The sequence below is a fragment of the Erythrolamprus reginae genome, chromosome 3 (assembly GCF_031021105.1).
Source record: "Erythrolamprus reginae isolate rEryReg1 chromosome 3, rEryReg1.hap1, whole genome shotgun sequence".
In the NCBI taxonomy this organism is placed as follows: Eukaryota; Metazoa; Chordata; class Lepidosauria; order Squamata; family Dipsadidae; genus Erythrolamprus; species Erythrolamprus reginae.
This window is the reverse complement of record NC_091952.1, coordinates 229,221,567-229,237,112: the sequence shown is the minus strand read 5'-3', so window position 1 is coordinate 229,237,112 and position 15,546 is coordinate 229,221,567. Positions and strand designations below refer to the sequence as shown.

At 40.9% G+C, this 15,546-nt stretch overlaps 2 protein-coding genes across 3 annotated transcripts in view; one reads left to right on the top strand and one right to left on the bottom strand.

The window, feature by feature from the left end:
* Positions 1-15,546, bottom strand: part of VPS13B (vacuolar protein sorting 13 homolog B) — a 454,077-nt gene that overhangs the window by 30,931 nt on the left and 407,600 nt on the right. For both annotated transcript variants that reach the window (XM_070748103.1, XM_070748104.1), the window contains exons 55-56: positions 9,622-9,737; positions 6,556-7,379 (exon numbers count right to left, since the gene is read on the bottom strand). In XM_070748103.1, the coding sequence (XP_070604204.1) occupies positions 6,556-7,379; positions 9,622-9,737 (940 nt within the window). The remainder of the gene's footprint in view (positions 1-6,555; positions 7,380-9,621; positions 9,738-15,546) is intronic.
* The window catches only part of COX6C (cytochrome c oxidase subunit 6C), a 336,477-nt gene that overhangs the window by 42,574 nt on the left and 278,357 nt on the right, over positions 1-15,546 (top strand). The window lies entirely within an intron of this gene.

The window sequence follows — 15,546 nt, the reverse complement described above, 5'->3', positions numbered from 1 at the left end:
CTGAAATTTATCACGTCGTAAATTTCCTTTGAGGAAAACACGGGAAACAGCTCATCCACTACAGATTCAGTCACAGCAATCTTTCATGCTTTCTAAATCAAAGAAATCTCTTTGGCAAAAACGCAAATAGCTTTCAAACGACTTCCTTCCATAAGCCTCCCGTATTTCTGCTAAGGCTACGTGTAGAGAGATGGGCTCTGCAGTTAAGAGGGACCAGGAGTAATAGGACCAGGGGCTTATTTTGTTCTGGAGGCTTTACATCTCATAAAGCGACTTTGTTATTTCCCTTCCACGCAGCCAAAGAGTCGTGACAGCTAGTTTACAGTGATACACTGTGCCCCCACCCCCCGTCTTGGGGGAGTGTGAAGGTCAGCTATTTGATGGGGTGTTGGGAAAGGGGATGCAGGTTTTTGACAAGCACGGGGAATTATTTTAATCCACCCAACAGCTCTGTGCTGATCACTTTCCTGTGGAGTCTAGTTATGGCCAGATAAATGACTTCTTGCTCAACATCCCTGTGTAAACAGAAATGGCATTTTGCATGCTGATTAAATTACTCAGAGGGAGGATCCTTATAAGTTCCCCACAAGAGCTTGAGGGTGGAGGAATTTCCAAGATTTGGTTTCTTACACAAAAGTTACGCTTGCTGGCCGGGAGCCTGAATCCAAGCACGTTCCAGCAACGCTAGTTCTGAAGGCCACCAAGCCAAGGAGACTTTCTGTAGCCAGGGCATTGCAAAGAGACTCCTGTCAAACTAGAAGAGCCTAGGTTTACACCTGCCTGGAGGCACGGATAGCGATCCAGGCTTGTGATGATGATCAGCTGAACAACCACAGTGGATGGACAATTTCTCAGGACAATTTCCCGTGTCAGTTCTTTTCAATTAATGCAGCACTTCTGCAGCTTACCATAGAAAAACATTCCAGAGTGGGGGAAAAAGGGCTTTATTATACTGATCAACTTACAAAGTTATAGAAAAGGCTAGTAATTTGATATACCAATCACTTTCAAGCCTATAAGAGGGGGGGGAAGTGTTTCAACATGGTTTTTCATCCTGTTATTTTTAAGGCAACTTAAAATAATCACATGAGCTACAATAGTTAACGCTCTGACAAAAGCTGTTCCTTTGATTCTGCAGCAAGTGCTATGAAAGTCATTGTTCTGCATTTCCTTTTCCAGTTCCTGATACATCAAGAATGTGCTTTGGTTATTGAAATGGGTGTCCATGGGCTGCCTCTATGTTGGTTGAAGCAGGCAGGATTCCCTTGAGTACCTTTTGTTGGGGGGTCATGGGAAAGGGAGGGTCTTGCCTTCTCTTTCTGCTCAAGATCTCCATGGGCAATTGGAGGGCCACTGTGTGACACAGAATGCTGGACTCGATGGGCTTTGGCCTGATTCAGCATGGCTCTTCTTATGTTCTTCTTCCTGAAACTTTTCAGTCTCAATAACTGAATAAACCTACCCACAAAAGCATTATGCAAATAAAAAACCACCATAGGGTGGTACTGCATTTTTTGGCGGGACCCAGGGGAAGAGCCTTCTCTGTGGCAGCCCCGACCCTCTGGAACCAACTCCCCCCAGAGATTAGAATAGCCCCCACCCTTCTTGCCTTTCGCAAGCTTCTTAAAACCCACCTTTGTCGTCAGGCATGGGGGAATTAAGATTTCTTCTCCCCCTAGGCTTCCACAATTTATGTATGGTACGTTTGCATGTATGATTGGTTTTAAAATAAGGGTTTTTAGCTTCTTTAGTATTGGATTGTTGCACGTTGTTTTTATTACTGTTGTTAGCCGCCCCGAGTCTACGGAGAGGGGCGGCATACAAATCCAATAAAATGAAATGAAATTAATTCCTTTTCAATTATTTGTCCAACAAGAAACAAACAACCTCACAATGTATCACACATCAGTAAACGCTATTTAAACAATATTCCCAACCCTTTCTTCTTGCCCAATACTGTCAGAATTCCAAACAAGCAATAATGCCATCAGCTATTATTCCAAATGGCTATATGCCACCAGGATATTATTTTGAGAAAATACGTTGGATGTGTGTGCACGCTCAAATTTGCATGGATACCAAAACTTCCAACCCAGGGTCCGCCTTTCAGATCATTTCATTGATTATATTTTCATGCTGGCTCATTAAACCAGACAATACCTGACTTGAATCCAAGGCTTTTATGGAACAGTACTATAAACACTTATGCCAGCAGTAAGAAATAACATTTTCAATGTTTTGAATGCTTATGTATTGGAGGTAGCTCATAGTGTAAGCTCACATTTGAGTGATGGGAGTTGTCCTAAGGAAATAGTTCCCGAGGGATAGTAGAACTGAATGAATTAACAGTTCTTTTGCCAAGAAAACTGCGGGGACAGGTCCAGGCAGTCTAAGAATTGGACACAATTCTGAAGCCGAACGCTAAAGCTGAACTTCCGCGTTCGGCTTCGGGAGACAGCTGGGAAGCGGTGCGGGTGTTTTAAAAGGTCGCAGCCCGCCTGGGGGGCTTGCCAGCTCCCCCCCGAACCGAACCCGGGGTTCAGCAAAATTTTGCCTCTTCTTACGAACTTTGTTGGAGTTACGAACCGGCGTTAGGGAGGCTTCTGGGAAGCCCCGCCGTCCGGCTGTCACCTTTTAAAACAGCCGCGCGGCTTCCCAGCAGTCTCCGAACGCCGGTTCGTAACTCGAAAAAAGTTCGTAAGAAGAGGCAAAATTTTTCTGAACCCCGGGTTCGTATCACGAGTTGTTCGTAAGACGAGGGTTTCGTATCTTGAGGTACCACTGTATTTGTAAAAACTTAACTCATCTTTCTAAAACCTTTCTGCTATTCTATACTCAACTTTATCTCTTATTTACTTCTAACGTAATTTTTTTAGTTATACTATAACGGGATATAGAGAATATTTATAGCACAAACTTTTAATATAGATCTGCCGTTCACCTGCCCAATTTTTAATGTTTTTTGTTGTTACTGTACATTGTTTATTGGTGTTTGTAAGATGTTATGTTTATTGTATATATTCGAAACATTTAAATATGTTAAAGGGTTAAATAAGGTTCAGGAGGGAAGTGTTTTTAATAGGAAAGTGAACACAAGAACAAGAGGACACAATCTGAAGTTAGTTGGGGGAAAGATCAAAGGCAACATGAGAAAATATTATTTTACTGAAAGAGTAGTAGATCCTTGGAACAAACTTCCAGCAGACGTGGTTGGTAAATCCACAGTAACTGAATTTAAACATGCCTAGGATAAACATATATCCATTGTAAGGTAAAATACAAAAAATAGTATACGGGCAGACTAGATGGACCATGAGGTCTTTTTCTGCCATCAGTCTTCTATGTTTCTATGTTTGTAAATAAAATTAAAACAAAACAAAACAGAGAACACCAAGGATTCGTCAGACCAATTTGTATGTGTGTTGCAGCATTTACAGGGCCTTTGAACCTACATGAAATTAACTCTTCCACTGACACCCATTCACATAGTGACGGGAGCACACACATTAGAAGGATCTAGGTCATAACAATTGGAATGGAGAAAAATAATTGTTTCAATTCAGTGTATATACTTGTCTATAAAAAAATGTGCTGCAGGGATTGAGTCATTTTGTGAATGTGAAGGTATGGAAGCAAGACAAGCTATCCATTCATCTAAAAGATTGTTTGTTCAGTATTGATCTTGGATGGCAAGGAATCGGCAAAACAAACAGACTCCTCAGATCAAAGGACAATAAACATCTTCCTGGCAGTCTAGTGTGAGGATTCTGTGAAGAAACACAGATTGCCAATTTGAAAAGTGTTCGGAAACTTCAGATCGTGCAGAACACAGCCGCGAGAGCCGTCGTGGGTCTTCCAAGATTCGCCCACATTTCTTCAACACTCCGTGGATTGCATTGGCTGCTGATCAGTTTCCGGTCACAATTCAAAGTGTTGGTCATGACCTTTAAAGCCCTACATGGCATTGGACCAGAGTACCTCTGGAACCGCCTGCTACCGCACAAATCCCAGCGACCGATAAGGTCCCACGGAGTTGGTCTTCTCCGGGTCCCCTTGACTAAACAATGTCGTTTGGCGGGCTCCAGGGGAAGAGCCTTCTCTGTGGCGGCCCCGGCCCTCTGGAACCAACTCCCCCCGGAGATTAGAACTGCTCCCACCCTCCCTGTCTTTCGTAAACTACTCAAGACTCACTTATGCCGCCAGGCATGGGGGAGTTAAGATATTCCTTCCCCCTAGGCCATTACAAGTTATGCATGGTATGTTTGTGTGTATGTCTGGTTTATAATAAGGGCTTTTAGTTGTTTTATTAATTGGATTGTTACATGTTGTTTTTTTATCATTGTTGTTAGCCGCCCTGAGTCTACGGAGAGGGGTGGCATACAAATCCAATAAATAAATAAATAAATAATAAATAAACGGCAGCCAAAGGGAAACTGAACAAGAACACAGTTTTCAATGGCCTAATTTGCTTCAAATGTATAGAGATGAATTGAATAATGCCACAAAAGAATCTCCTTTTGTTTGTGAGACTGTGTTAAGAAATGGTTTGGAATTTAGAATTGAGTAGCTGGCTAGCCCAACAAATAGACAATCAAAATATAGGATCATCTCTAAATATAGGGGGAATTGGGGAAGGGTGCATGAGAGAGAAAAATACTAGCCACGACAAATTATTTCAAGAGATTCAAGGTCATCCTCTGTTCAGCACCAGCCGGAAGTACATGGCAGGATTGTGGAGACTGAGAGAACTGGAGTGGTCCATGTGATGCACTTGTTAGTGTGGGGACAAGGGATGAAACTTAACTTGGGTGGAGACTAGTTTGTAACCAACATGACTCTGTCAATAAATTGGAACTTGGAAGGTCCAAGGTCTGAACTCTAATTTATTTCTCAGATGTTAATTGGAACGCTGACACAAGGTTTGTGACTGTCTCATAAAAGTCCACATCATTTTTGCTGTTTAATGTTACTAGATTTTCTTCCCCTTTTCAGATGGAGATTTAAAAGACAATATTCTTTGAGTCAGCACTGTTACTTTGCAGCTGTGGAGCAATAGGTATGCTGACAATAAAAAGTAAACTCTCCCAATGTCGGCTATCTGAAAAGATATTACATTTTTTCTTAGCAACAGAATGGAAATCGTTTGGTTGCCTCCCGCTTTTCCCAAGATGTTTTCAATCTAGCCCACCTAATATTTAAAATAACATTTCCATGAGTAAGGATGGGAGTTAATTTTAAGTACTTAGCTACACTTTCTGGAATCTCATCATGATGAAGCTATGGTCATTCCTCAACTTATCTGATGAAATGAGCTGCAGCTCATGAAAACCTATGCCTTTTAATAAAACTTGTTGGTTGGAAAGGGTTGTGCCAGACTGATTTTTTTTCTCTCTTTCTCTCTCTCTCAAAGAAACAGGTATCTCTAAAAGACAACCATATGGTTTTTGATCATCAGTGCAGGCAAAGCATAATGTCTATTGGGGTCTTTTGGAAATGCAGCCATAATCTAAAGTCCTATGGCAGTGATTTATTTATTTATTTATTGGATTTGTATGCCGCCCCTCTCCGGAGACTCGGGCGGCTAACAGCAACAATAAGACAGCGTACAATAATAATCCAATACTAAAAACGATTAAAAACCCATTAATATAAAAACCAAACATACATACAGACATACCATGCATAAAATTGTAAAGGCCTAGGGGGAAAGAGTATCTCAATTCCCCCATGCCTGGCGGCAGAGGTGGATTTTAAGTAGCTTACGAAAGGCAAGGAGGGTGGGGGCAATTCTAATCTCTGGGGGGAGTTGGTTCCAGAGGGCCGGGGCCGCCACAAGAGAAGGCTCTTCCCCTGGGTCCCGCCAAACGGCATTGTTTAGTTGACGGGACCCGGAGAAGACCCACTCTGTGGGACCTAACTGGTCGCTGGGATTTGTGCAGCAGAAGGCGGTCCCTGAGATAATCTGGTCCGGTGCCATGAAGGGATTTATAGGTCATAACCAACACTTTGAATTGTGACCAGAAACTGATCGGCAACCAATGCAGACTGCGGATGGCGAACCTTTTTTCTCTCAGGCGCCAAAAGAGCGTGTGTGCAGGCTATCGTGCATGCGTGAATGCCCACACCCATAATTCAGTGCCTGGGGAGGGCGAAAACAGCTTCCCCCAACCCCTGGAGGCCCTCTGGAGGCCAGAAATGGCCTGTTTCCCAACATCTGGTGGGCCCAGTAGGCTTGTGTTTCACCCTCCCCAGGCTCCAAAGGCTTCCCTGGAGCTGGGGGAGGGTAAAAATGCCTTCCCCCATCCCCCCCAGAGGCTCTCTGGAAGCCAAAAACGCCCTCCCCGAGTCTCTGAGCGAGCCAAAAATCAGCTGGCTGGCACACACTTGCACATTGGAGCTGAGCTAGGGCAACAGCTCGCGTGCCAGCAGATATGGCTCTGTGTGCCACCCGTGCCATAGGTTCGCCATCACTGTCCTACCGGATTGGGTTGCATACAAGTCAAATGAATTAAATTAAAATTTAAAAATATGTACAATATTAAAAAGACAACATACCTGCTCGAAATAATGCTCCTGCAGCATAATGCATGGCCAGAGCATGAATCAGCTGCCTGGCAGTTGTAAAAAGGGGTCCTCGCTCAAACACAGAAAAGGAGAGAGGAGTGTGATCGGAAGCAATATATATCTTCAGCGATGCATGGATGCTCACCAAAAGGTTTACTGGCTGGATGCTCAGTTTCCTTAACTTCACTGGATTAACTAAAGCGTCCGTGTGCTGCCTCACCTGTTCTGGCAGTGCCTGGCTAACACTGAATGCTTTTGCAGAATGATAGATGCTTTTGCCGTCTGGAAGATAGGTCTCAAATAAAGTCTTGATGTAATACACAAACGTGTCTTCCACATACAACCTGGCTGGTTTCAGTTCAAAACTGAGGTCATTCACGTGAAATAATAAACTCTGCTCTTTTGACAAAGTGACGTAAAGTTTTACAAATGCATTCTGGTTACATTCTTCTAGGTCTTTACTGGGAAATGTAAGGTTATGGGCTTTAGCCCACTGAATGGTTTCGGTTTTTTCTCCCTGGCACAACACCACTGGGAAATGAAAATTGGATTTGTTGTAAAGCTGATTGTCCAGCTGGAAGTCTCCACAGTAGATCTGGAGAGTATTAAACTGCTGGAGGCCACTGCTGGCCTCTTCTTGAAATTTGTGAAAGAGAGGTCTAAGGTAGCTAGCAACTGGAACCATGTTAAGATAAAGGTAGTCTATTGTGAATCTCAGCAGTTCCGATGATAATTTAGGGTTTGTGATGTCATCATATACTGTGAGGCTCAGCTGGTTAATAAACAACTTAAACACAAGGCTTTGCTCCTGGCTTCTGTATAAGAGAAAACAGCATCATAAAGATTCTTCCAGTTTCAAGTAAAAAAATAAAATGTATATGCAATTGTTATGAACTGAAAAAGAGAATCTGGTCAACGTATGCAAACAGATATAATTATATGTGCAAAGCTATACCGTTCTTATCCATTCAATATAAATGAATAGTTGAATTCTTAATACTCTGTTTCCCCGAAAATAAGACAGCGTCTTATATTAATTTTTGCTCCCAAAGATGTGCTACGTCTTATTTTCAGGGGATGTCTTATTTTTTTTCAACGAAGAAGAATTAAGTCTTCCACTAAGCAATTAATGTCTATCTTATGTCTATCTTATGTCTATCAATCAAAAAATGTCTATCAATCAAAAAATTAATAAATAGAAGCAATATATATCAAGTACTATCAATTCCACCAATTACTAGTTTATCTTATAATTATTAAATTATAAAATATACACAGTAAAATTACTCTTAACAGATTATATAGATTCCTATGCTTATGGTTATTTGGAACAGGATATTAGAGGGAACACTGCCCCCTACCCTATTTAAGACTACGGTATATGTCTCCTATGTCTTACTTTTGGGGGATGCCTTATATTAGGCAATTGTACGAAACCTCTCCTATATCTTACTTTCGGGGGTGTCTTATTTTCGGGGAAATGTTATGTTTAAACTTCCTTGTAACTTAAAATGTTATGTTATGTTTAAACTTCCTTCTAACATTTTATGCACAGTAATTTTTAGTGGCATTTGTAATATAGCGGCAAATCAATCAATCAGTGGAAAATATCACTACATCTTGTTATATGTTGGGCTGTTTGACAAACTCTCTACATACTATTTTTTTTTTTTTTTAGTTTTGTCTTTATAGTTTTTTTTAAAATAGTAATTATAATATTTCTTCCATAATAAGTCTATAATTGTTTTATATATCTATGTTTTATTGAATTGTTGTATGCCATCTAGAGTCCCTTTCCATGAGATGGGCAACCATATAAGTTTGATTAATAAATAAATAATAAATAAATATGGATAGTTTCTATTATGGATCATTAATGTCATTATGGAAGCAGCATTTTCCCCTGTTAAATCACCATGGCCATTTTATACTGATGATACACTGGCTTGATTCATAGATTTAGCTAATCTTTTGCCAAGCTTAACTGCCAAGTGGATCAGTAAATACTTTTTTATTATTTATTTATTTTTATTTATTGGATTTGTATGCCGCCCCTCTCCGGAGACACGGGGCGGCTAACAGCAATAACAAGACAGTATACAATAATAATCCAATACTAAAAACAATTAAAAACCCATTATTATAAAAACCAAACATACATACAGACATACCATGCATAAAATTGTAACGGCCTAGGGGGAAAGAGTATCTCAGTTCCCCGATGCCTGGCGGCAGAGGTGGGTTTTAAGTAGCTTACGAAAGGCAAGGAGGGTGGGGGCAATTCTAATCTCTGGAGGGAGTTGGTTCCAGAGGGCCGGGGCCGCCACAGAGAAGGCTCTTCCCCTGGGTCCCGCCAAGCGGCATTGTTTAGTTGACGGGACCCGGAGAAGACCCACTCTGTGGGACCTAACTGGTCGCTGGGATTCGTGCAGCAGAAGGCGGTCCCTGAGATAATCTGGTCCGGTGCCATGAAGGGCTTTATAGGTCATAATCAACACTTAATTTCATGGTGATTCCTAATTATAGGATCCTTTATAACTACTTAAATCAAGCCTGCCGTAAAATTTCTGTGCTCTCTTGATGCCAAATAATACAGTCAAGCACTTTGGCAAATACAATAGGTGATATTATAACAGAGATTTTGCAGTTTGGGGGCATCAAGGCAGTGTAATAAATATGATCAACTACAAAGTCTGCATTGGATCATTCTTCTGTCCTGCATCAGGAATGAGAACTCCCACAGATCTCAATGGGAGTTATGTGCAAGAAAGGTTTGCTGATCTGGACAATAAACTTGAAATGTGTGAGTCTTCCCTGAGTTTTGTTTATTATAACAGGCACTTCGTGTTTATCCTTTGGTGACATGACCTCAGATGTTAAATTGTCATGCCTTAGAATGGTATACAAAATGTTAACATGTGGTCTAAACATACGCCCCACATATGCTGTGACACCAGACGAAACAAAATAGATGTGCTAGTTTTAATAAGTCACTTCACACCTAGAGGGCTAAACAGCTACCCAGAATAATTTTCTTCCCGGGCAGTTTTAACATACCTGATCAAAGTGTCTTCGTGTCCTGGCTTTCCTTCAGGTGCTAAAGTGATTATTACTGTCCCGCACTGATGAGCAATATCCACGTAAAGATAGCCAAACCCAGTTAAAAATACAATCTGCGAAAAATAAATAGTAGTTTGAAATCTAACAAAAGTGGCTTTGATTCATTAAAATTGACGCTGTTTGAAACATAGAAGAATGACGGCAGAAAAAGACCTCATGGTCCATCTAGTCTGCCCTTATACTATTTCCTGTATTTTATCTTAGGAGGGATCTATGTTTATCCCAGGCATGTTTAAATTGTTACTGTGGATTTATCTACCACGTCTGCTGGAAGTTTGTTCCAAACATCTACTACTTTTTCAGTAAAATAATATTTTCTCACGTTGCTTCTGATCTTTCCCCCAACTAACCTCAGATTGTGCCCCCTTGTTCTTGGGTTCACTTTCCTATTAAAAACACTTCTCTCCTGAACCTTATTTAACCCTTTAACATATTTAAATGTTTCGATCATGTCCCCCCTTTTCCTTCTGTCCTCCAGACTATACAGATTGAGTTCATGAAGTCTTTCCTGATAAGTTTTCTGCTTAAGACCTTCCACCATTTTTGTAGCCCATCTTTGGACCCGTTCAATTTTATCATTATCTTTTTGTAGGTGAGGTCTCCAGAATTAAACACAGTATTCCAAGTGTGGTCTCATTGGAATTATTTACTCCAGGATGGCGTCTCTACAAGTATAACAGAAACTAGTGTTTGAAGATGGCAACTTTTAGTAATATTCAGCATCAAATTAAACAATAATAGACATATAATGCTAGACAAAAATTGGAAATAATTCAAAAAGTGGATTATCTAAAGTTCAGAACATGAGGATTTGTTTTACATTTTCCTCCCATACTTTATTGTTGATTTTATCTTACTTAGATACATTATTCCAAAATTATTGATAGCAGATACATGTCTAAAGGTTTCCTCCGAAGTATAAAAGCTTACAGTGTGTGATTTTTTGCACAAATAAAGGGAGTTTATATCGCTATTCCCAAATACAAAAAATATTACTCATGATCCCTGATGAGCATACTTCCTTGGCTGCATGCAGGCAATAACGGTGCTTCGTTCTGATGTATCTTCATTCATCATATCCGTTGATACATTTTTGATTCCCTTGCCCACAAAATACCGCACTACAAGAACATTTATTCCCTCAGGAACTTTACAGCTTAGACAGCGAAAGGTAGGTAGTCTTCAACTTAGGATAGTACCAGGAATGAAGGTCATACGTCATGCCAATTGTGAATATTAATGTGCCTTATTTTATGACATTTTTATGGTGGTTATTAAGTGAACACAGCAATTATAAAGCAAATGCCACAGTTGTTCGATGAACCCATTTTTTTATGTTAGGCAGGTTTTGCAGAAACTGGAAGTAAACTCCGATTTCTGTTTTAAAAAGTCAAAAATTGTGGTCATGTGACTACAGACAGGATGCTGCAAAGGGCTATAAATGCAGCCCTATTGTAAGGACTCCAAAATGCGATCATGTCAACCGGCCGTGAAAACTTTGAATCCAAGTCAAAAGTACCCTTTTGGGGGTCCACTGTCATTTTTAATGACTGCTAAGCAACCGGGGTAAGTCAAGGACTAGCTGTATGTTAAAAGTTATGTGCCTGGAACAACTTACACCACAAAGAGAAAAAGTTCACTTGAACATTATTTATTTATTTGATTTTTATCTTATCTTTATTACTTTATAAGTAACTCAAAGTGGCAAAATACTTTTCTCCTCCGATTTTCCCCACAACAACACCACTGTAATCCACATTGGCTGAGAGAGAATTACTGGTTTAAAGTCACCCAGCCGGCTTTTATACCCAAGGCAAGCAAAAACTCAACCCAGACAGGACGGAGTGGCTGTGGGTCTTGCCTCCCAAGGACAATTCCATCTGTTTGTCCATTACCCGGGGGGGGGGGGGGAATTATTGGAACACCATCTTTCGGCTGTGGCGAGGAGGGCGTTTGCCCAGCTTCGCCTGGTGCACCAGTTGCGGCCCTATTTGGACAGGGAGTCATTGCTCACATCACCTCGAGGTTCGATTACTGCAACGCTCTCTACATGGGGCTACCTTTGAAAAGTGTTCGGAAACTTCAGATCGTGCAGAATGCGGCCGCAAGAGCTATCGTGGGGCTTCCCAGATTCGCCCATGTTTCTACAACACTCCGTGGCCTGCACTGGCTGCCGATCAGTTTCCGGTCACAATTCAAAGTGTTGGTTATGACCTTTAAAGCCCTACATGGCAGTGGACCAGAGTACCTCTGGAACCGCCTGCTACCGCACGAATCCCAGCGACCGATAAGGTCCCGCAGAGTTGGCCTTATCTAGGTCCCGTCGACTAAACAATGTCGTTTGGTGGGCCGCAGGGGAAGAGCCTTCTCTGTGGAAGCCTCGGCCCTCTGGAATCAACTTCCCACCGGAGATTAGAACTGCCCCCACCCTCCTTGCCTTTCGTAAATTACTCAAGACCCACCTATATCGCCAGGCATGGGGGAACTGAGACACCTTCCCCAGGCTTTTATATTTTATGTTTGGTATGCATGTGTTGTTTGGTTTTAAACGATGGGTTTTTTTTCCTTAATATTAGATTTGTTCCATTATAACATTGTTTTTAATTGTTGTTGTGAGCCGCCCCGAGTCTTCGGAGAGGGGCGACATACAAATCTAATAAATAATAATAATAATAATAATAATAATAATAATTATTATTATTATTATTATTATTATTATTATTACCTAGTTTCTAGACCAGCACCTTAACCAGTAGACCAAACTAGCTGTCCCACTAGGCCAGTTAATTAATACTTAATATCAATAAGTGTTTATCCTTCTTAGAAGGCTTTGTTTCTCAAAACGCTTGCTGACGTGGCATATAATCTTCTGCAGGAGGGCACAATTTCTCTGCTGTGGAAGCATCCTGAAACACCTCCGTGATTAAAAGATTCTTCTAGCTCTACCTGGTGGCGCAGTGGTTAGAGTGCAGTACTTCAAGCTGCTTCTCCTGACTGCTGGCTGTAGTTCACTAGTTCAAATCTCACCAGGCTCAAGGTTGACTCAGCCTTCCATCCTTCCGAGGTGGGTAAAATGAGGACCCAGAAAGTTGGGGGCGATATGCTAACTCTGTAAACCACTTAGAGAGGGCTGTAAAGCACTATGAAGCGGTATATAAGTCTAAGTGCTGTTGCTACTTGTTGGGAGTATCTGCCTCTCACTCCTCAGCTATGCAGCTCCTACAACTCTGGCTGCTGACATATCACTACATGTGATTCCACCCTACAGCAGGCCACCTTCTCCAATCTCACAAAATGAAAACTGCTTCAGGTTATCATATGTTCAAGGTCAGAATATGATCTAAAAATCTAAAAGCGTCTAAAGAAGGAAGACAAAAAAGAAAACCAAAAGAGATATCAAACGAGATAATCCTATGTTACCACTTTTGAAAAAAAAAATAGTGAGAAAGCACTTTCTGAAATAGAACAGATAATGATTGGCTGCATAGCTAGAGGTATAACAAGCAGGAAAAGGGAGATTGTGATCCTCTTATATAGAGTGCTGGTGAGACCACATTTGGAATACTGTGTTCAGTTCTGGAGACCTCACCTACAAAAAGATATTGACAAAATTGAACGGGTCCAAAGATGGGCTACAAGAATGGTGGAAGGTCTTAAGAATAAAACGTATCAGGAAAGACTTAATGAACTCAATCTGTATAGTCTGGAGGACAGAAGGAAAAGGGGGGACATGATCGAAACATTTAAATATGTTAAAGGGTTAAATAAGGTTCAGGAGGGAAGTGTTTTTAATAGGAAAGTGAACACAAGAACAAGGGGACACAATCTGAAGTTAGTTGGGGGAAAGATCAAAGGCAACATGAGAAAATATTATTTTACTGAAAGAGTAGTAGATGCTTGGAACAAACTTCTAGCAGACGTGGTTGGTAAATCCACAGTAACTGGATTTAAACATGCCTGGGATAAACATATATCCATTGTAAGATAAAATACAGGAAATAGTATAAGGGCAGACTAGATGGACCATGAGGTCTTTTTCTGCCGTCAGTCTTCTATGTTTCTATGATTGTTTCTAAGAAAATATAAACATAGAAACATAGAAGTCTGACGGCAGAAAAAGACCTCATGGTCCATTTAGTCTGCCCTTATACTATTTTCTGTATTTTATCTTAGAATGGATATATGTTTATATATGTTTAAATGTTTAAATTCAATTACTACCACGTCTGCTGGAAGTTTGTTCCAAGGATCTACTACTCTTTCAGTAAAATAATATTTTCTCACGTTGCTTCTGATCTTTCCCCCAACTAACTTCAGATTGTGTCCCCTTGTTCTTGTGTTCACTTTCCTATTAAAAACACTTCCCTCCTGGACCTTATTTAACCCTTTAACATATTTAAATGTTTCGATCATGTCCCCCCTTTTCCTTCTGTCCTCCATAACAATAAGAATTAATTCACAGGGTCCATCTTCCCTCCATAATTGTCTACGCTGTCTTTTAACATCTAGCAAAGACAGGGCATTTGGCTAAACATTTGCATGAAAGTATACTCAGCCTTATTGAAAGATATGGTTGCATATCCATTTCTAAGAATTATCTATTGAAACACTGAGCCAGCTAATCATCTGATATTATATTATGATGCATTTCTTTCTTTCTCTGGTTCCAGAGGTTCTCCAGTTCAAACAATTCCAACATGGATGCACAAGAATTTACTCAACTCAACATTCTTTGATCTTTGAAAATTTTACAGTGATACCTCGTCTTACAAACGCCTCATCATACAAACTTTTCGAGATACAAACCCGGGGTTTAAGATTATTTTGCCTCTTCTTACAAACTATTTTCACCTTACAAACCCACCGCTGCCGCTGGGATACTCCGCCTCCGGACTTCCGTTGCCAGCAAATCACCTATTTTTGTGCTGCTGGGATTCCCCTGAGGCTCCCCTCCATGGGAAACCCTACCTCCAGACTTCTGTGTTTTTGTGATGCTGCAGGGGAATCCCAGCAGTGCAAAAACGGGTGCTTCACTGGCAACAGAAGTCCGGAGCCAGGGCATCCCAGCGAGGGGAGCCTAAGTGAAATCACAGCATTGCAAAAACACAGAGGTCCGGAGGTGGGGTTTTGAGGACTTCCGTGTTTTTGCGATGCTGCAATTTTGCTGAGGCTCCCCTCGCTGGGAAAACCCACCTCCGGACTTCCGTTGCCAGCGAAGCGCCCGTTTTTGTGCTGCTAGGATTCCCCTGCAGCATCACAAAAACACGGAAGTCCGGAGGTGGGGTTTCCCATGGAGTGGAGGGGAGCCTCAGAGGAATCCCAGCAGCATAAAAACGGGCGCTTTGGCTGGCAAAATGGGTTAATTTTGGGCTTGCATGCATTAATCGCTTTTCCATTGATTCCTATGGGAAACATTGTTTCATCTTACAAACTTTTCACCTTAAGAACCTCGTCCCGGAACCAATTAAGTTTGTAAGACAAGGTATCACTGTATTATTAATTTTTAAATTCATAGTTATGAAAATAAGTATATCATTACATATATAAATTGAAAAATGCTGATATTAATTTGTCCAGAGCAAGGTCTGTACAACTTATTTAACTATATCACCCAGCTTTTGGTCTATTTAGACATCTATATTCCCACCAGTTACAAAACCTCATTGCTTCTGGGGCAGGTAAAAACCCTGAAATGGGCTAACCTAACCAGGGGAATGGAAAAGGGATGCTTTTCTCAAATGTAGCTATGTTATTAAAAGCTTGATAAATTACTATTTTTGTTTCTAGATTACACTTATCTTGGCTTACCAATGTTATTAGTGGACACAGCACTCTTCTCAAACATGAAATAACATCTTGCTG